Consider the following 22,263-nt stretch of genomic DNA (forward strand, 5'->3'; position numbering starts at 1 on the left):
AACGTTTTGCCTATGAAACTGCTGAACAGCAACCTCCAGAGATAGTTACGGCTCATTCCATGAGGGCTGTTGCTTCCTTATGGGCATTCAAAAATTAATCTTCTATGGAACAGATTTGCAAGGCTGCAACTTGGTCCTCTCTTCACACTTTTTCAAAATTCTATAAATTTGACACTTGCCTCAGCTGAGACCGCTTTTGGAAGAAAGGTTCTTCAAGCAGTGGTGCATTCTGTTTAGGTTCCCTGTCTTGTACCTCCCTTATCATCTGTGTACTCTGGCTTGGGTATTGATTCCCAGTAGTAATTAGATGATCCGTGGACTCATTGTGTCATTAGAAAGAAAACAAAATTTATGCTTACCTGATAAATTTATTTATTTATTGACACAATGAGTCCACGGCCCGCTCTGTTCTTTAGACAGGGTGTTAGTATGTTATAAACTTCAGACACCTCTGCACCTTGTTACTTCCTTTCTCTCCTTTACTTTGGTCGAATGACTGGGGTGGGAGGGAAGGGAGGTGATATTTAACAGCTTTGCTGTGGTGCTCTTTGCCGCCTCCTGCTGGGCAGGAGTGATATATCCCATTCATAATTAGATGATCCGTGGACTCATTGTGTCAAGAAAGAAATACATTTATCAGGTAAGCATAAATTTAGTTTTTTCATGGTGGCAAGAGTCCATGAGCTGTTACGTATAGGATATACATTCTTACCAGGAGGAGGCAAAGTTTCCCAAACCTCAAAAGCCTATAAATACTCCTCCCAGGAGCTGCCGCACTAACCCCCCCCCACACACACACACACAGGTAACTGGGTTACAAGGCATATATTTAATGCTGCCTCACAAAACCTGAGAATCACTCCTACAATTAACCGCATAAACCTAATATGGAGTTTGCCGCTAATCTCTTGAGAATGTTGAGTGACTTGCTCGATGGCTATCAAGCTTAGTTAGAAATTACTTTGTCGATGGCATTCCGGTCCGACACCACTCTATCTGAACAGGGTCTCCAGAAAGATCTCATAACAGATTCCACAAGTGGTGGTGCTTTGGGGCCCCAGCGCTTACCACCTACTTCCACTGATTCACTGAGACACCCAGCAATTACCTACTTGAAGCCTATGCGATGGGATGGCTGGTCTAACGGCAACCATCCAAGTGATCTGGTCCTAAATCAAGCAGCGAAAATGAACCCCTATGAAGATTGTGGGTTAGCAAACCGGACCACTCAGAAGTCATGGACGCATCTACTTAGGGGATCTTGGTGGTCAACATTATGGGATCAGCCTCAGAGACACGGCCTGCTGCGGCCTCATATAGGCCTATTGTCATACATTGGAGAGGTCTGGAAGCTCTCCCGGGACTGTGGTATTGTGTGCATCGCCTCCTATGTTAAATATGGAGTGGGCTAAATGTCAGTTTTACTGAGTCCGGTACTACATATTCTCAGTTTCATGCCAATTTCTTTCACTTTGAGATGTGTACTCCTCTCCCCTTAGTGAAACCAGCCTTTGCATATTTCATACTAGTCTTAAAATGTACACCTTATATTCTCACCACCAAAACCACCCTATTTTATAATTACAGATGTTACTTCCCTAATACTTTGAGACATACAGTTTATCCTGGCTCTCTTCCTTTAATAAAATTTGGGCACCATATACGGTATATCTAAGCGTCGTATGGCGTGGGGTGCAGGTTCACACCATTCCTACCTTAAAGTTTAGAGCTGTTCCGGCATCCTGAATTTATTCTCATCTACATATGTTATATACTGTAGATTTGCAGCATGAGTTCTATATTGCAATTGGAGTTAGATTCCCCTTCCTAAACTCTTACCCACATTTATCTTACTCAGAGCTGTCTGTATTTTTCAAATGTTCTTTTTTGTCCAGGTTGTGTAACACTTTTTACTAGAATAATCACTGAGTTATAATAAAGTTTCTCCTTATAGTTCCTCCATTTTAATCACTGAGGTCAATGTAAATGCTAAGTGGGCATTGTGATATAAGTTAGACATTATCGCCTTGTTGGAAATCTTATGTTCTACAAAAATTGTACCCTATAGCAACAAGTTGTTTGTTACTAAATTTATGTTACTTCTGTAACCGAGGGAGACTCTGTTCCAAAATACCTATGTAGAAGTACATACTTTTTCAAGGTCTGTAAATCTTATGTCTCATCCCATACTGTAAGCAAATTTACTATCCCAAAAATGTATATGTCCACATTATTTCAATGTATGTAAACTTCATTTTTAACCTCAATAAAAATAATTTTATTTTTAAAAAGTTTGTTACAAATTTAAAAAAAAAAAATCCTGACATTGAGTTCAGCTTCTTTCTTGAAAGGTATTTTTTCTTTGAGCAATGTAATTTGCCTGAAGAGTTTCTGAGTTGTCTGTTCTTTCTTGCTACCCACCTTATCTGTTTTTTCACCAGGATAAAGCAATTTTAAAGACAAAATTTGGCTTTTACCAAAAAAAATTTCTTCTGATAACATAATTTGGGAATTTATTGTTCCTTTTCTTTGACCTAATCCTCAGAATTCTAAAGAAAAACTATATAATTTGGATGTAGTTAGAGCTTTAGAATTTTAGCAGCAGGCGACGAAGGATTTCTAGCAATCCTCTAATTTATTCATTAATTTCTCTGGTCCCTGTAAACGACAGAAAGCAACAGCCAGTACTTTTGCTTCTTGGTTAAAACTCTTAATTAATATGGCTAACTTTGAGGTGGGAGATTCTCTCCCAAAATGCATTACAGCCCATTCTACCAGATCAGTTTCCGGGTATTTAAAAATGAGACTTCTATTAAACAAATTTCCAAGGCAGCAACATGGTCATCCCTACATACTTTAACTACGTTCAAACATTTTTTATGTTTTTGCTTTTTCTGAAGCGGCGTTTGGTAGGAAAGTCCTCCAGGCATCAGTGTCTGGGAATTAGCTGCCTTCTTTTTTTAAATGCTGTTGTCCTGCTTAAATTGCTTGTGGACTTCACTGCTTGAATATTTGTTTCCAGGAGTAATAGATTATGGATTCTCACCTCCTTATGAAAGAAAATAAAATTTATGCTCACCTGATAAATTAATTTCCTTCATGGAATTTTAGTAATTTTATTTATATTACAATATATATTTTATATATATATTTTTTATATATATATATATATATATATATATATATATATATATATATATATATATACTCTAACGACAGTTCTATTTTGTTTCTCTGTTTTCCCTGCTTTGTACATTCCTACCTTTTGTACTACTTCTTTTTGCTTGGCTATACGTCAGACTGGCATACCAGTGAGGTGGGAGGGATGAAGTGCTCTTGGAAGTTTTGGGAAAATTTGCCGCCTCCTAATGGCAGGGAGTTAAATCCTAGGACTAAATGGAACGTGGACTCTCATCACCATGTAAGATATTTGTTTATCAGGTAAGCATACATTTTGTTTTTCTAACTTTTTCTTCACTTTATCAGTATTACTTATTGGACTAATATCTGTTACACCAATTACTCATTTTGAACTTAGTACCTTATCTTTCTTATTAAATGCCTTGTTGGTGACACTATCACTTCTTTGTTAAGTCTTCATCAGTTCTTTCTTTTATATGTCCTTCTTTTACCCCCTATACCTGATCTATTTCTTTTTCATTGAGAACTATTCAATGTATTGCTTCATGCAAATGATGAGTTCACTTCACTTGTTCCTATTTTATTTTGCCTTAGTTATTGTTAAAAAAATACAACTTAAAAAACCCCACTGTCCTTCCGTAAGTAAAATCGTAATTGTTTTGCAGGCTTCTTTAGTATTGTTTCTTATCTCATTTGTTGTAGCCAGTCAGAGACCTATATAAGTGAGGTCCTATAAGAAATCACTTTGTTGAATGTTGGAGTGGGTCCACGGTTTAGAGTTAAATTGCAGAAAAAGCAGGCAAAATAGATAAAAGTACATTACAATTTGTTTTACTGAGCATAAGTAAGCATTTTCTGCTGCTTTAAGTTTTTAGATGATTTTAGATAGATAGAGCATCCAGTTTTAAGAGACTTGTCAGTTTACTTATTTTATCAAATTTATTTTGTTTGGTATCTTTTGTTGGAAGCATGGGGTCAGTATTAGCAATCCACTACTGGGAGCTAGCTAGAGATTGGTGGCTATGTATATATTCTTCTTGTCATTGACTTAACAGATGTTTTCCACTAGGTCCCAGTAGTGCATTGCTGTTCTTGAGCTGGCTTTAACTATGTGTTTAACCTTTTTGCAGGGTTTAAACACATACTTAAATGCAAGCAATAATGGAATAATAAAATGCTCCACATTAGAGCATTTTCTGTTTTTGCTTTTATGTCCTTTGTTTTTTTTCATGCAGATATTGAATATATTTAATGTGTTGACAAGCTGTATAAATTAGTCATATTTTAATATTTCATTTGTTTTTAGAATTTCAAAAGAGGAGTATGAGAAGGAACAGTTGCGTAAAACGTCAGTGGTAAGAACGGAGTCACTATTTATCTTATTTTTTTTTTATCTAATCCTCACCATCAACACATGAAGCAGTAAAGAATAATTACATTATTTTAATGTGTAGACAAACATAAAAACAGTATCTCATACTATGTATGTGTTATATGTGTGACTTAAAATTTTTAATTTTGATGTATTGAATTATTATTAAATGGAACTGATGTCTCAATAATTCTTATCTTGATTTTGAATATGATGCTGGAGAACTCTATGCATATTTCATAAAACCAACTGAGCTGCCACCCAGAAAAACATGGAAGTAATTTAGGCTGTGTTAAATTAAAGGGATAGTCTAGCTAAAATTAAACTTTAATGATTTAGATAGAGCATGCATTTTTAAGCAACTTTCTAATTTACTCCTATTATCAATTTTCCTTCGTTCTCTTGCAATCATTATTTGAAAAAGCAAGAATATAAGGTTAGGTGCCGGCCCATTTTTGGTTCAGCACCTGGTTAGCGCTTGCTGATTGGTGTCTACATTTATCCACCAATCAGCAAGCACTACCCAGATGCTGAACCAAAAATGGGCCGGCTCTTAAGCTTACATTCTTGCTTTCTTCTGTTAAGTGTGATCAGTCCACGGGTCATCATTACTTCTGGGATATTACTCCTCCCCAACAGGAAGTGCAAGAGGATTCACCCAGCAGAGCTGCATATAGCTCCTCCCCTCTACGTCACTCCCAGTCATTCTCTTGCACCCAACGACTAGATAGGATGTGTGAGAGGACTATGGTGATTATACTTAGTTTTATATCTTCAATCAAAAGTTTGTTATTTTAAAATAGCACCGGAGTGTGTTATTATCTCTCTGGCAGAGTTTGAAGAAGAATCTACCAGAGTTTTTGTTATGATTTTAGCCGGAGTAGTTAAGATCATATTGCTGTTTCTCGGCCATCTGAGGAGAGGTAAACTTCAGATCAGGGGACAGCGGGCAGATGAATCTGCATAGAGGTATGTAGCAGTTTTTATTTTCTGACAATGGAATTGATGAGAAAATCCTGCCATACCGATATAATGTCATGTATGTATACTTTACACTTCAGTATTCTGGGGAATGGTACTTCACTAGAATTACACTGTAAGAAATACATAAAGCTGTTTAATAACTAGAGATTATGTTTAACGTTTTTGCTGGAATGTAAAATCGTTTTCATTTACTGAGGTACTGAGTGAATAAATGTTTGGGCACTATTTTTCCACTTGGCAGTTGCTTAATCTGTTTTCTGACAGTTTCTGTTCTCCCTCACTGCTGTGTGTGAGGGGGAGGGGCCGTTTTTTTGGCGCTTTTACTACACATCAAATATTTCAGTCAGCAACTCATTGTATTCCCTGCATGATCCGGTTCATCTCTACAGAGCTCAGGGGTCTTCAAAACTTATTTTGAGGGAGGTAATTTCTCTCAGCAGAGCTGTGAGAATTATAGTTTGACTGAGATAAAAAACGTTTATTCTGTAATTTGTTTCCTGCTTTCAGAATTTGTTATCTTTGCTAATGGGATTAAACCTTTGCTAAAGTTGTGTTATTTACAAGGATTGAGGCTATAACTGTTTCAATTTATTAATTTTCAACTCTCATAGATCTTCTGTGCTTCTTAAAGGCACAGTACGTTTTAATATTATTCTAATTGAATTGTATTTCCAAGTTACAAGTTTATTTGCTAGTGTGTTAAACATGTCTGATTCAGAGGATGATACCTGTGTCATTTGTTGCAATGCCAAAGTGGAGCCCAATAGAAATTTATGTACTAACTGTATTGATGCTACTTTAATTAAAAGTCAATCTGTACAAATTGAACAAATTTCACCAAACAACGAGGGGAGAGTTATGCCGACTAACTCGCCTCACGTGTCAGTACCTACATCTCCCGCTCAGAGGGAGGTGCGTGATATTGTAGCGCCGAGTACATCTGGGCGGCCATTACAAATCACATTACAGGATATGGCTACTGTTATGACTGAGGTTTTGGCTAAATTACCAGAGCTAAGAGGTAAGCGTGATCACTCTGGGGTGAGAACAGAGTGCGCTGATAATATTAGGGCCATGTCAGACACTGCGTCATAGGTGGCAGAACATGAGGACGGAGAGCTTCATTCTGTGGGTGACGGTTCTGATCCAAACAGACTGGATTCAGATATTTCAAATTTTAAATTTAAACTGGAAAACCTCCGTGTATTACTAGGGGAGGTGTTAGCGGCTCTGAATGATTGTAACACAGTTGCAATACCAGAGAAAATGTGTAGGTTGGATAAATATTTTGCGGTACCGACGAGTACTGAGGTTTTTCCTATACCTAAGAGACTTACTGAAATTGTTACTAAGGAGTGGGATAGACCCGGTGTGCCGTTCTCACCCCCTCCGATATTTAGAAAAATGTTTCCAATAGACGCCACCACAAGGGACTTATGGCAAACGGTCCCTAAGGTGGAGGGAGCAGTTTCTACCTTAGCTAAGCGTACCACTATCCCGGTGGAGGATAGCTGTGCTTTTTCAGATCCAATGGATAAAAAATTAGAGGGTTACCTTAAGAAAATGTTTGTTCAACAAGGTTTTATATTGCAACCCCTTGCATGCATTGCGCCGATCACGGCTGCAGCGGCATTCTGGATTGAGTCTCTGGAAGAGAACATTGGTTCAGCTACTCTGGACGACATTACGGACAGGCTTAGAGTCCTTAAACTAGCTAATTCATTCATTTCGGAGGCCGTAGTACATCTTACTAAACTTACGGCGAAGAATTCAGGATTCGCCATTCAGGCACGCAGGGCGCTGTGGCTAAAATCCTGGTCAGCTGATGTTACTTCTAAGTCTAAATTGCTTAATATACCTTTCAAAGGACAGACCTTATTCGGGCCCGGGTTGAAAGAGATTATCGCTGACATTACAGGAGGTAAAGGCCATGCCCTGCCTCAGGACAAAGCCAAAGCCAAGACTAGACAGTCTAATTTTCGTTCCTTTCGTAATTTCAAAGCAGGAGCAGCATCAACTTCCTCTGCACCAAAACAGGAAGGAGCTGTTGCTCGCTACAGACAAGGCTGGAAACCTAACCAGTCCTGGAACAAGGGCAAGCAGACTAGGAAACCTGCTGCTGTCCCTAAAACAGCATGAATTGAGGGCCCCCGATCCGGGATCGGATCTAGTGGGGGGCAGACTTTCTCTCTTCGCCCAGGCTTGGGCAAGAGATGTTCAGGATCCCTGGGCGCTAGAGATAATATCTCAGGGATACCTTCTGGACTTCAAATACTCTCCTCCAAGAGAGAGATTTCATCTGTCAAGATTGTCAACAATCCAGACAAAGAAAGAGGCGTTTCTACGCTGCGTACAAGAGCTCTTGTTAATGGGAGTAATCCATCCAGTTCCACGATCGGAACAGGGACAGGGGTTTTACTCAAATCTGTTTGTGGTTCCCAAAAAAGAGGGAACTTTCAGACCAATCCTGGACTTAAAGATCCTAAACAAATTCCTAAGAGTTCCATCGTTCAAGATGGAGACTATTCGGACAATTTTACCTATGATCCAAGAGGGTCAGTACATGACCACTGTAGATTTAAAAGATGCTTACCTTCACATACCGATTCACAAAGATCATTATCGGTACCTAAGGTTTGCCTTCCTAGACAGGCATTACCAGTTTGTGGCTCTTCCATTCGGATTGGCTACAGCTCCAAGAATCTTCACAAAGGTTCTGGGTGCTCTTCTGGCGGTACTAAGACCGCGGGGAATCTCGGTAGCTCCATACCTAGACGACATTCTGATACAAGCTTCAAGCTTTCAAACTGCCAAGTCTCATACAGAGTTAGTGCTGGCATTTCTAAGGTCACATGGATGGAAGGTGAACGAAAAGAAAAGTTCACTCGTTCCACTCACAAGAGTTCCCTTCCTGGGGACTCTTATAGATTCTGTAGAAATGAAGATTTACCTGACAGAGGACAGGCTAACAAGACTTCAAAGTGCTTGCCGCACCCTTCATTCCATTCAACACCTGTCAGTGGCTCAATGCATGGAGGTAATCGGCTTAATGGTAGCGGCAATGGACATAGTACCCTTTGCACGCTTACACCTCAGACCACTGCAACTGTGCATGCTAAGTCAGTGGAATGGGGATTACTCAGACTTATCCCCTTCTCTGAATCTGGATCAAGAGACCAGAAATTCTCTTCTATGGTGGCTTTCTCGGCCACATCTGTCCAGGGGGATGCCATTCAGCAGACCAGACTGGACAATTGTAACAACAGACGCCAGCCTTCTAGGTTGGGGTGCCGTCTGGAATTCTCTGAAGGCTCAGGGACAATGGAGTCAGGAGGAGAGTCTCCTGCCAATAAACATTCTGGAATTGAGAGCAGTTCTCAATGCCCTCCTGGCTTGGCCCCAGTTGACAACTCGGGGGTTCATCAGGTTTCAGTCGAACAACATCACGACTGTAGCTTACATCAACCATCAGGGAGGGACAAGAAGCTCCCTAGCTATGATGGAAGTATCAAAGATAATTCGCTGGGCAGAGTCTCACTCTTGCCACCTGTCAGCAATCCACATCCCGGGAGTGGAGAACTGGGAGGCGGATTTCTTAAGTCGTCAGACTTTTCATCCGGGGGAGTGGGAACTTCATCCGGAGGTCTTTGCCCAAATACTTCGACGTTGGGGCAAACCAGAGATAGATCTCATGGCGTCTCGACAGAACGCCAAGCTTCCTCGTTACGGGTCCAGATCCAGGGATCCAGGAGCAGTCCTGATAGATGCTCTGACAGCACCTTGGGACTTCAGGATGGCTTACGTGTTTCCACCCTTCCCGTTACTTCCTCGATTGATTGCCAGAATCAAACAAGAGAGAGCATCAGTGATTCTAATAGCACCTGCGTGGCCACGCAGGACTTGGTATGCAGACCTGGTGGACTTGTCATCCTGTCCACCTTGGTCTCTACCTCTGAAACAGGACCTTCTGATACAGGGTCCCTTCAAACATCAAAATCTAACTTCTCTGAAGCTGACTGCTTGGAAATTGAACGCTTGATTTTATCAAGACGTGGGTTTTCTGAGTCAGTTATTGATACCTTAATACAGGCTAGGAAACCTGTTACCAGAAAGATTTACCATAAGATATGGCGTAAATACCTATATTGGTGTGAATCCAAAGGTTACTCTTGGAGTAAGGTTAGGATTCCTAGGATATTGTCTTTTCTACAAGAAGGTTTAGAAAAGGGTTTATCTGCTAGTTCATTAAAGGGACAGATCTCAGCTCTGTCCATTCTGTTACACAAACGTCTGTCAGAAGTTCCTGACGTCCAGGCTTTTTGTCAGGCTTTGGCCAGGATTAAGCCTGTGTTTAAAACTGTTGCTCCACCATGGAGTTTAAACCTTGTTCTTAATGTTTTACAGGGCGTTCCGTTTGAACCCCTTCATTCCATTGATATAAAGTTGTTATCTTGGAAAGTTCTATTTTTAATGGCTATTTCCTCGGCTCGAAGAGTCTCTGAATTATCAGCCTTACATTGTGATTCTCCTTATTTGATTTTTCATTCGGATAAGGTAGTTCTGCGTACTAAACCTGGGTTCTTACCTAAGGTAGTTACTAACAGGAATATCAATCAAGAGATTGTTGTTCCTTCCTTGTGCCCAAATCCTTCTTCGAAGAAGGAACGTCTACTGCACAACCTGGATGTAGTCCGTGCTCTAAAATTTTACTTACATGCAACTAAGGAATTTCGACAAACGTCTTCTCTGTTTGTCGTTTACTCTGGGCAGAGGAGAGGTCAAAAAGCTTCTGCTACCTCTCTTTCTTTTTGGCTTCGTAGCATAATTCGTTTAGCTTATGAGACTGCTGGACAGCAGCTTCCTGAAAGAATTACAGCTCATTCTACTAGAGCTGTGGCTTCCACTTGGGCCTTCAAGAATGAGGCCTCTGTTGAGCAGATTTGCAAGGCTGCAACTTGGTCTTCGCTTCATACTTTTTCCAAATTTTACAAATTTGACACTTTTGCTTCATCGGAGGCTATTTTTGGGAGAAAGGTTCTTCAGGCAGTGGTTCCTTCTGTATAAAGAGCCTGCCTATCCCTCCCGTCATCCGTGTACTTTTGCTTTGGTATTGGTATCCCAGAAGTAATGATGACCCGTGGACTGATCACACTTAACAGAAGAAAACATAATTTATGCTTACCTGATAAATTCCTTTCTTCTGTAGTGTGATCAGTCCACGGCCCGCCCTGTTTTTAAGGCAGGTAAATATTTTTTAATTTATACTCCAGTCACCACTTCACCCTTGGCTTTTCCTTTCTCGTTGGTCCTTGGTCGAATGACTGGGAGTGACGTAGAGGGGAGGAGCTATATGCAGCTCTGCTGGGTGAATCCTCTTGCACTTCCTGTTGGGGAGGAGTAATATCCCAGAAGTAATGATGACCCGTGGACTGATCACACTACAGAAGAAAGGAATTTATCAGGTAAGCATAAATTATGTTTTTTCAAATTAAGATACCAAGCGAACAATGAGTAAATTAGAAAATTACTTAAAATTGCATGCTCTATCTGAATAATGAAAGTTTAATTTTGACTAGACTATTTCTTTAAGTGCATATTTTTAGCATTTTTTTTTCGAGAGCTTACAAGGTTGTAATCACAAATATTGCATTTCTTTATATTTAGTGTAACCATCGACTGTGCTATTCATAGAATTAATTTTGATGATTGTCGTGCTGATATAATTTTATCATATTTTTAAGGAAAGACCTGTTACAACTTTGCATGATCAGTCAAAAAAGGCCATTTCCAAAGGTGATGAAGGAAAATCAAAAATGTCAGGTGAGTTATTCAAGTAAAATTTTAAGTACTGATTGCAGAACGTTTAAGTGCTTTTTTTTGTAGTTGTTTCCATCTTAATATGGGTAGAGTCCACAGCTGCATTCCTTACTTGTGGGAAATACTGAACCTGGCCACCAGGAGGAGGCAAAGACACCCCAGCCAAAGGCTTAAATACCTCCCCCACTTCCTCATAACCCCAGTCATTCTTTGCCTTCCGTCCCAGGAGGTTGGCAGAGAAGTGTTAGAAGATTTCGGAGTAGTCTCTTATGGAGGGTAGTACTCTTTGAGATGGGACTGGAGTCAGCCTCTCAGTTAGAGCATAGGGAGAGTCTTTCTGCAAATCATCCCGACTCATATTAACAGCTCCATAGGCAATCTGTGTTGACGAGTTTCGCTGCCTGCTTTCTTCAATCAAGTATATGTCAGAAGCGATGCTACTATCTGTCACACTTGAAGGGCCATGTTCCTGTTCCACGGCGTAGATTCTGGTAAGATCGTTTCATATTTTATACATGTATGATAATGAAAGAAGACAGGGTCACAGTGTGACTCCTTTTATCTGTATAGAATCAAGGGTTAATATCTCCTTAGGGGGATTATTGAACAGGAGGAAATAAACTTATATGTTTGATTTCTTCTGTTATGTGTGATCAGTCCACGGGTCATCATTACTTCTGGGATATAACTCCTCCCCAACAGGAAATGCAAGAGGATTCACCCAGCAGAGCTGCATATAGCTCCTCCCCTCTACGTCAGTCCCAGTCATTCTCTTGCACCCAACGACTAGATAGGATGTGTGAGAGGACTATGGTGATTATACTTAGTTTTTATGACTTCAATCAAAAGTTTGTTATTTTAAAATAGCACCGGAGCGTGTTATTACTTCTCTGGCAGAGTTTGAGGAAGAATCTGTCAGAGTTTTTTACTATGATTTTAACCGGAGTAGTTAAGATCATATTGCTGTTCTCGGCCATCTGAGGGAGGTAAAGGCTTCAGATCAGGGGACAGCGGGCAGATGAATCTGCATTGAGGTATGTAGCAGTTTTTATTTTCTGAATGGAATTGATGAGAAAATCCTGCCATACCGTTAAAATGACATGTATGTATACACTTCAGTATTCTGGGGATGGTATTTCACCGGAACTACTCTGTTAAAGGTCACTAATCCTTTTTAATAACTATTTATCATGTTAAACGTTTTTGCTGGAATGTAGAATCGTTTACATTGCTGAGGTACTGTGTGAATAAATATTTGGGCATTATTTTCCACTTGGCAGTTTTTTTGCTTTAATTGTGACAGTTTCGTTTCTCTTCACTGCTGTGTGGGAGAGGGAGGGGCCGTTTTTGGCGCTCTTTGCTACGCATCAAAAAATACCAGTCAGTTACTTTTATATTTCCTGCATGATCCGGTTCATCTCTGATAGATCTCAGGGGTCTTCAAACTTCTTTGAAGGGAGGTAAATTTTCTCAGCAGAGCTGTGAGAATTCTTATAGTGACTGTGAATAAAAACGTTGCTTTGTATTTTTTATGTCAAATTTAATTATTGTTATTTTACTAATGGGAACAAACCTTTGCTAAAAGTTTTGTTGTTTTAAAGTTTGATGCTATAACTGTTTTTCAGTTCATTATTTCAACTGTCATTTAATCGTTAGTACCTCTTTGAGGCACAGTACGTTTTTTGCTAAAAAAGATTATAACCAAGTTGTAAGTTTTTTGCTAGTGTGTTAAACATGTCTGACTCAGAGGAAGATATCTGTGTCATTTGTTCCAATGCCAAGGTGGAGCCCAATAGAAATTTATGTACTAACTGTATTGATGCTACTTTAAATAAAAGTCAATCTGTACAATGTGAACAAATTTCACCAAACAGCGAGGGGAGAGTTATGCCGACTAACTCGCCTCACGCGGCAGTACCTGCATCTCCCGCCCGGGAGGTGCGTGATATTTTGGCGCCTAGTACATCTGGGCGGCCATTACAGATAACATTACAAGATATGGCTACTGTTATGACTGAAGTTTTGTCTAAATTACCAGAACTAAGAGGCAAGCGTGATCACTCTGGGGTGAGAACAGAGTGCGCTGACAATGCTAGGGCCATGTCTGATACTGCGTCACAGCTCGCAGAGCATGAGGACGGAGAGCTTCATTCTGTGGGTGACGGTTCTGATCCAAACAGATTGGACTCAGATATTTCAAATTTTAAATTTAAATTGGAGAACCTCCGTGTATTACTAGGGGAGGTCTTAGCAGCTCTCAACGATTGTAACACCGTTGCAATACCAGAGAAACTGTGTAGGTTGGATAAATACTTTGCGGTACCGGCGAGTACTGACGTTTTTCCTATACCTAAGAGACTAACTGAAATTGTTACTAAGGAGTGGGATAGACCCGGTGTGCCGTTCTCACCCCCTCCAATATTTAGAAAGATGTTTCCAATAGACGCCACCACTCGGGACTTATGGCAAACGGTCCCCAAGGTGGAGGGAGCAGTTTCTACTTTAGCTAAGCGTACCACTATCCCGGTGGAGGATAGCTGTGCTTTCTCAGATCCAATGGATAAAAAATTAGAGGGTTACCTTAAGAAAATGTTTGTTCAACAAGGTTTTATATTACAACCCCTTGCATGTATCGCGCCGATTACGGCTGCGGCAGCATTTTGGATTGAGTCGCTTGAAGAGAACCTTAGTTCATCTACGCTAGACGACATTACGGACAGGCTTAGAGTCCTTAAACTAGCTAATTCCTTCATTTCGGAGGCCGTAGTACATTTAACCAAACTTACGGCTAAGAACTCAGGATTCGCCATACAGGCACGTAGGGCGCTGTGGCTAAAATCCTGGTCAGCCGATGTTACTTCTAAGTCCAAATTACTTAATATACCTTTCAAGGGGCAGTCTTTATTTGGGCCCGGTTTGAAAGAGATTATCGCTGACATTACAGGAGGTAAGGGCCACGCCCTACCTCAAGACAAAGCCAAAGCTAAGGCTAGACAGTCTAATTTTCGTCCCTTTCGGAACTTCAAAACAGGAGCAGCATCAACCTCCACTGCACCAAAACAGGAAGGAGCTGTTGCTCGTTACAGGCAAGGCTGGAAGCCTAACCAGTCCTGGAACAAGAGCAAGCAGGCCAGGAAACCTGCTGCTGCCCCAAAGACAGCATGAACCGAGAGCCCCCGATCCGGGACCGGATCTAGTGGGGGGCAGACTCTCTCTCTTCGCCCAGGCCTGGGCAAGAGATGTTCAGGATCCCTGGGCACTAGAGATCATATCTCAGGGATACCTTCTAGACTTCAAATTATCTCCCCCAAGAGGGAGATTTCATCTGTCAAGGTTGTCAATAAACCAGATAAAGAAAGAAGCGTTTCTACGCTGCGTACAAGATCTGTTAATAATGGGAGTGATCCATCCGGTTCCGCGGTCGGAACAAGGACAAGGGTTCTACTCAAACCTGTTTGTGGTTCCCAAAAAAGAGGGAACTTTCAGGCCAATCTTAGATTTAAAGATTCTAAACAAATTCCTAAGAGTTCCATCGTTCAAAATGGAAACTATTCGGACAATCTTACCCATGATCCAAGAGGGTCAGTACATGACCACAGTGGATTTAAAGGATGCTTACCTTCACATACCGATCCACAAAGATCATCACCGGTATCTAAGGTTTGCCTTCTTAGACAGGCACTACCAGTTTGTAGCTCTTCCATTCGGATTGGCTACGGCTCCAAGAATCTTCACAAAGGTTCTGGGTGCCCTTCTGGCGGTACTAAGACCGCGAGGGATTTCGGTAGCTCCATACCTAGACGACATTCTAATACAAGCTTCAAGCTTTCAAACTGCCAAGTCTCATACAGAGTTAGTTCTGGCATTTCTAAGGTCGCATGGATGGAAAGTGAACGAAAAGAAGAGTTCTCTTTTTCCTCTCACAAGAGTTCCATTCTTGGGGACTCTTATAGATTCTGTAGAAATGAAGATTTACCTGACAGAGGACAGGTTAACAAAGCTTCAAAATGCATGCCGTGTCCTTCATTCCATTCAACACCCGTCAGTAGCTCAATGCATGGAGGTGATCGGCTTAATGGTAGCGGCAATGGACATAGTACCTTTTGCACGCCTACACCTCAGACCTCTGCAATTATGCATGCTAAGTCAGTGGAATGGGGATTACTCAGATTTGTCCCCTACTCTGAATCTGAATCAAGAGACCAGAAATTCTCTTCTATGGTGGCTTCATCGGCCACACCTGTCCAGGGGGATGCCATTCAGCAGGCCAGACTGGACAATTGTAACAACAGACGCCAGCCTACTAGGTTGGGGCGCTGTCTGGAATTCTCTGAAGGCTCAGGGACTATGGAATCAGGAGGAGAGTCTCCTTCCAATAAACATTCTGGAATTGAGGGCAGTTCTCAATGCCCTTCTAGCTTGGCCCCAATTAACAACTCGGGGGTTCATCAGGTTTCAGTCGGACAACATCACGACTGTAGCTTACATCAACCATCAGGGAGGGACAAGAAGCTCCCTAGCAATGGTGGAAGTATCAAAGATAATTCGCTGGGCAGAGTCTCACTCTTGCCACCTGTCAGCAATCCACATCCCGGGAGTGGAGAACTGGGAGGCGGATTTCTTGAGTCGCCAGACTTTTCATCCGGGGGAGTGGGAACTTCATCCGGAGGTCTTTGCCCAAATACTTCGACGTTGGGGCAAACCAGAGATAGATCTCATGGCGTCTCGCCAGAACGCCAAACTTCCTCGCTACGGGTCCAGATCCAGGGATCCGGGAGCGGTTCTGATAGATGCTTTGACAGCACCTTGGAACTTCGGGATGGCTTATGTGTTTCCACCCTTTCCGCTGCTTCCTCGATTGATTGCCAAAATCAAGCAGGAGAGAGCATCAGTGATTCTAATAGCGCCTGCATGGCCACGCAGGACTTGGTATGCAGATCTAGTGGACATGTCTTCCTGTCCGCCTTGGTCTCTACCTCTAAGACAGGACCTTCTGATACAGGGTCCATTCAAACATCAAAATCTAACTTCTCTGAAGCTGACTGCTTGGAAATTGAACGTTTGATTTTATCAAAACGTGGTTTTTCTGAGTCGGTTATTGATACCCTGATACAGGCTAGGAAGCCTGTTACCAGAAAGATTTACCATAAAATATGGCGTAAATACCTATACTGGTGCGAATCCAAACATTACTCCTGGAGTAAGGTTAGGATCTCTAGGATATTGTCTTTTCTACAAGAAGGGTTAGAAAAGGGTTTATCAGCTAGTTCATTAAAGGGACAGATTTCAGCTCTGTCCATCTTGTTACACAGGCGTCTGTCAGAAAATCCAGACGTCCAGGCTTTTTGTCAGGCTTTAGCTAGGATCAAGCCTGTGTTTAAAGCTGTTGCTCCGCCATGGAGTTTAAACTTAGTTCTTAACGTTTTACAGGGTGTTCCATTTGAACCCCTTCATTCCATTGATATAAAATTGTTATCTTGGAAAGTTCTGTTTTTAATGGCTATTTCCTCGGCTCGAAGAGTCTCTGAGTTATCAGCCTTACATTGTGATTCTCCTTATCTGATTTTTCACTCAGACAAGGTAGTTCTGCGTACTAAACCTGGGTTCTTACCTAAGGTGGTCACTAACAGGAATATCAATCAAGAGATTGTTGTTCCATCCTTGTGTCCAAATCCTTCTTCAAAGAAGGAACGTCTTCTACACAATCTGGATGTAGTTCGTGCCCTCAAGTTCTACTTGCAGGCAACTAAAGATTTTCGCCAAACTTCTTCCCTGTTTGTCGTTTATTCTGGACAGAGGAGAGGTCAAAAAGCTTCTGCTACCTCTCTCTCTTTTTGGCTTCGTAGCATAATACGTTTAGCCTATGAGACTGCTGGTCAGCAGCCTCCTGAAAGAATTACAGCTCACTCCACTAGAGCTGTGGCTTCCACTTGGGCCTTTAAGAATGAGGCCTCTGTTGAACAGATTTGCAAGGCTGCAACTTGGTCTTCGCTTCATACTTTTTCCAAATTTTACAAATTTGACACTTTTGCTTCTTCGGAGGCTATTTTTGGGAGAAAGGTTCTTCAGGCAGTGGTTCCTTCTATATAATGAGCCTGCCTATCCCTCCCGTCATCCGTGTACTTTTGCTTTGGTATTGGTATCCCAGAAGTAATGATGACCCGTGGACTGATCACACATAACAGAAGAAAACATAATTTATGCTTACCTGATAATTTCCTTTCTTCTGTTGTGTGATCAGTCCACGGCCCGCCCTGTTTTAAGGCAGGTAAATATCTTTTAAATTATACTCCAGTCACCACTTCACCCTTGGTTACTCCTTTCTCGTTGATTCTTGGTCGAATGACTGGGACTGACGTAGAGGGGAGGAGCTATATGCAGCTCTGCTGGGTGAATCCTCTTGCATTTCCTGTTGGGGAGGAGTTATATCCCAGAAGTAATGATGACCCGTGGACTGATCACACAACAGAAGAAAGGAATTTATCAGGTAAGCATAAATTATGTTTTTATGCTGCTTTATGTGTGATATGGTATGGGCTCCTAGGCTGTTATGGAATATACAGGTTTCACTTTCACTTTGAGAGCCATGCAGCTTACAAGCTTGGCGCGCTTTCTCATAGGGACGGTCCTGCATTGTGCACCATGTGATGCATTCCCTTTTTCCTGACCGGGTGTCTATCAGAGAGGAGTCATAAATCTCTGTACAGTCTGGGTCATAGGAGGTGATGAGTTCCCTAGCCATTGGGGTATAAGGGTGCTGTTTTTTTGAATAAAATAAGATGTTTTATTTCTCTAGTCTGCTGCCTCTAAACCTCCGGCTGCGGAGGAACCAGACTTTAGTTTAGGAATTTGCGCTTTCTTCTAAAGGAGGTTTTTGGAGAATTCAGAGGTTCCAGAGACCAAATTGCATGATTAACCTTTATTTCCTAAATTGGATAGAGTTGAGGACAGGGTGGTACCTTATCCTTCCCTGCTCCTGTTAGATGGCGAACATTATTAAGAATGAATGGGACAGGATTGGATTTCTTTTCCCCCTCTTCTCCCTTTAACAAATTGTCCCCGGTCCTGGACTCTCAATGGAGTTGTGAGGTTCTGTCCCTAAATGGGATGGCATTCTCTTCACCCTTGCTAAACGTACTACTATCCCGCTTGACGATAGTTCTTCGTTTGAAGAGCCCATGGATAAAAGATGGAAACTCTGTTCAGAAAGATGTTTCAACATACAGGATATTTGTTTCAACCGGTGGCGGCTGTTGCCGCGGTTACTAGAGAAACTACCTTCTGGTGTGACTCCTTTATAGGATTTGATCGAGATGGAGGATCCCCTTGACGTTACTCAGAAAAGATTTACGGTCTTGAGGGTTGTTAATTCTTTTATCTGTACTGCTATTAGACCGTTTATTCGCTTGAAAGTTATGACTACAGCTTTTTCTGTTCAGGCCCGTCGGGCTCTGGCTGAAGTCATGGTCTGCGGATGTGACTTCTAAGTCTAGACTTCTTCCCTCCCTTTAAGGGAATGATTTGCTGGTCCTGGCCTGGGCTCAATCATCTCGACGGTCATCCTACCGCAAGAGTATATAAACTAATCTAAGGGACGATTTTCGTTCTGATAAAGACCATGTCAGCAGTCCTCCGCTAAGCCAGAGCAAACCAAGAGCTCTTGGAAGCCGGCTCAGTCCTGGAATAAATCCAAGCCGAGCAAGAAGCCCGCCGAGTCTACGTCGGCATGAATGGGCGGTCCCCGGTCCTCTTCTGGATAATGTAGGGGGAAGTATGTCGCTCTTTTCAGTCGTTTGGTTCAGGGACGTGCAGGATCTATGGGTCCTGGAGGTCATAGCTCAGGGTTACAAGATAGGTTTTAAGTCTCAGCCACCCAATGGCAGATTCCTCCTGTCTTCCTGAACAGAAAGGAGGGAAGCCTTTCTGGGGTGTGTACGGGATCTGTCCTCTAGGAGTTATTGTCCGGGTGTCTATCGCAGTGAGAGGTTTGGGATACTATTCAAACCTTTTGGTGGTCCCTAAGAAGGAGGGAACTTTCCATCCCATTCTGGATCTAAAGTGCTTAAGCAGGTTTTTAAATGTCCCCTCGTTTAAGATGGAGACATTAAGGTCCATTCTTCCCCTCGTTTGAGAGGGGTAGTTCATGATCACGATAGATTCCTGGACCAGCACTTCCAGTTTATTGCTCTTCCGTTTGGTCTAGCGAGTGGACCATTCGGAATATCTCCTGTCTTCTTCGATCCCATGGATGACAGATAATCTAGAGAGAGTTCTCTTGTATCAAGTACCAGGGTAGAATTCTCGGGTACTATAATAGACATGAGAATATTTCTAACAGACCAGAGACGTTGCAAGCTAGCTTCAACATGTCTTTCCCTCCACATCTCCTTAAGGCCATCTGTGACTCAGTGTATGGAGATGATTGGTCTCATGGTGTCCAGCTTGGACATCATTTCCTTTGCCAGGTTTCACCTCAGACTGTTGCAACTGTGCATGCTGAACTAGTGGAACGGCGATCATTTGGATTTGTCTCAACAGATTTCTCTGGACAACCAATCTGGAGAATCGCTCTCTTGGTGGTTTTGTCCGGGTCACTTGTCCTGAGGGACGTCCATCTCAGGACCATCGTGGGTGATTGTGACTACAGTTGCGAGTGTGTCAGGATGGGTTGTCGTTTGGGGTGCCAGGAAGGCTCAGGGCATCTGGTCTCAGGAGGTAAAGCTCCTCATCTCATTGTGGATCTTCTGGATATATACAATGCTCTGAAGACTTGTCCTCTGCTGGGTTTGTCCCAGTTAATCAGATTCCAATCAAACAATATATCTTCAATAGCTTACATCAACCATCAGGGGGGATCGAGAAGCTCCCTAGCTATGAGGGAAGTATCTCGGATTCTGGTGTGGGGGAGATCCGCATTTGTTCGCTGTCAGCGATCCACATTCCGGGTGTGGACAACTGGGTATCGGATTTCCTCAGCAGACAATCCTTTCATCCGGGAGAATGGTCTCTCCATTTCGAGTGTTTGCAGAGATTTGCAAGAGGAAGATCTTATAACGTCTCAATACCAAGCTACCTAGATAGGGGTTGAGATACAGGAATCCTCAGGCAGAACTAACAGATGCATTAGCAGTGCCTTGGAGGTTCAATCCAATTTATCCTTTTCAACCGTTACCACTACTTCCTAGTGTAGTAGCTCGAGTCAAGCAGGTGTCAGTTATACTGACTGTTCCGTCTTGGCCTCAAAGGATATGGTTCGCGGATCTAGTGGGAATGTCATCATCTCCTCCGTGGAAGATACCTTGTCGCAGGGATCTGCTGACCAAGGTCTCTTTGTTCATCAATGTCTAGATTCTCTGAGGCTGACTGCGTGGAGATTGAACACTTAGTCCTAGCCAAGATAGGGTTTTCTGAGAGAGTTATTTTTACTCTCATTCAAGCTCGTAAGCTGGTTGCTTGTCGCATCTATCATAAGGTGTGGAGGATCTACTTATTCTGTTCTCCAGGATGAACTGGAGAAGGTCTTTTCTGCAAGTCCCCTGAAGGGACAGTTTTTGGCCCTGTCTGTGTTACTGCACAAGAGATTTGCAGAGCTTCCAGATGTGCAGCCATTTGTTAAGGCTCTGCTGGGATCAGACCTGTCTTTATATCTAAGGCTCCTCCTTGGAGTTTAAATCTTGTCTTTAAGGTTTTGCAACAAGCTCCGTTGGAGCCTATGCATGAAGTAGACATTAAATTGTTGTCTTGGAAGGTTCTTTTTCTACTAGCTATTGCTACTGCGCGCAGAATCTCTGAGATTGCTGCCTTGCAATGCGACCCTCCTTATCTGGCGTTTCATGCCGATAAGGCTGTTCTACGAACCAAGTTTTTCTTCCTAAGGTTGTGTCAATTCGCAACATCATTCAAGAGATTGTGGTTCCTTTCTTATGTCCTAATCCTTCTTCGTCGAATGAACGTTTACAACATATTTCTGGATGTGGTTTGTGCCTTGAAGTTTTCTACGGGCCACAAAGGAATTTAGACAAACCTCTTTCTCTGTTCGTTCTCTTTTCCGGGAAGCGTAGAGGTCAGAGGGCCCCTTCGACTTCCTTATCTTTTTGTCTGAGGAGTGTCATCTGTTTAGCAAAGAAACGGTGGGACATAAGCCTCCTCTGAGGATTACAGCTCATTCTACGAGAGCAGTGGTTCCTCTTGGGCCTTCAAAAATGAGGCCTCTATGGATCAGATTTGTAAGGCGGCTATCTGGTTCTCTTTACATACTTTTTCCAAAATATCAAAGTTTGATGTTTTTGCTACTGCTGAAGCAGCCTTCGAGAGAGAGGTTCTGCAGGCTTGTGGTGCCCTCAGATTAGGGTCCGCCTCTCTTTTTTCCCCTCTCGTTAGCATTTTGTGTACTGTAGAGCTTGGGTATATGTTTCCCACAAGTAAGGAATGCAGCTGTGGACTCTTCCCATATTAAGATGGAAAACATAAATTATGCTTACCTGATAATTTAATTTCCATCTGTATGGGAAGAGTCCACACCTCCCGTCCGTGTTCTCCGATTGGCGGCCCTAAATTTGAATTTTTTTCTTCTGGCACCTTTTTCACCCTGATATTTCTCCTACTGTTCCTTGTTCCCTCGGCAGAATGACTGGGGGATGAGGGAAGTGGGGGAGGTATTAAAGCCTTTGGCTGGGTTGTCTTTGCATCCTCCTGGTGGCCAGGTTCAGTATTTCCCACAAGTAAGGAATGCAGCTGTGGACTCTTCCCATACAGATGGAAATTAAATCATCAGGTAAGCATAATTTTTTTTTTGTTGTTGTTTGTTTTTGTAATTTGTTGTCAATTCAGTAGATCATGAACAGTGAAGGGATATAAAACCCAAAGTTTGTATTTTATGATTCGGATAAAGCATGCAATTTTAAGCAAATTTCTAATTTACTCCTATTATCAATTTTTCTTTGTTCTCT

The 22,263-nt window shown here is 42.1% G+C and overlaps 1 protein-coding gene across 1 annotated transcript in view; it reads left to right on the forward strand.

Annotated features, from left to right (window-relative positions):
• Nucleotides 1-22,263, forward strand: part of CFAP36 (cilia and flagella associated protein 36) — a 413,629-nt gene that overhangs the window by 245,933 nt on the left and 145,433 nt on the right. Inside the window, exons 6-7 of the mRNA XM_053712018.1 lie at nt 4,448-4,496; nt 11,239-11,317. Of these exons, the coding sequence (XP_053567993.1) occupies nt 4,448-4,496; nt 11,239-11,317 (128 nt within the window). The remainder of the gene's footprint in view (nt 1-4,447; nt 4,497-11,238; nt 11,318-22,263) is intronic.

Source organism: Bombina bombina, chromosome 4 (assembly GCF_027579735.1).
Source record: "Bombina bombina isolate aBomBom1 chromosome 4, aBomBom1.pri, whole genome shotgun sequence".
Classification (NCBI taxonomy): domain Eukaryota; kingdom Metazoa; phylum Chordata; class Amphibia; order Anura; family Bombinatoridae; genus Bombina; species Bombina bombina.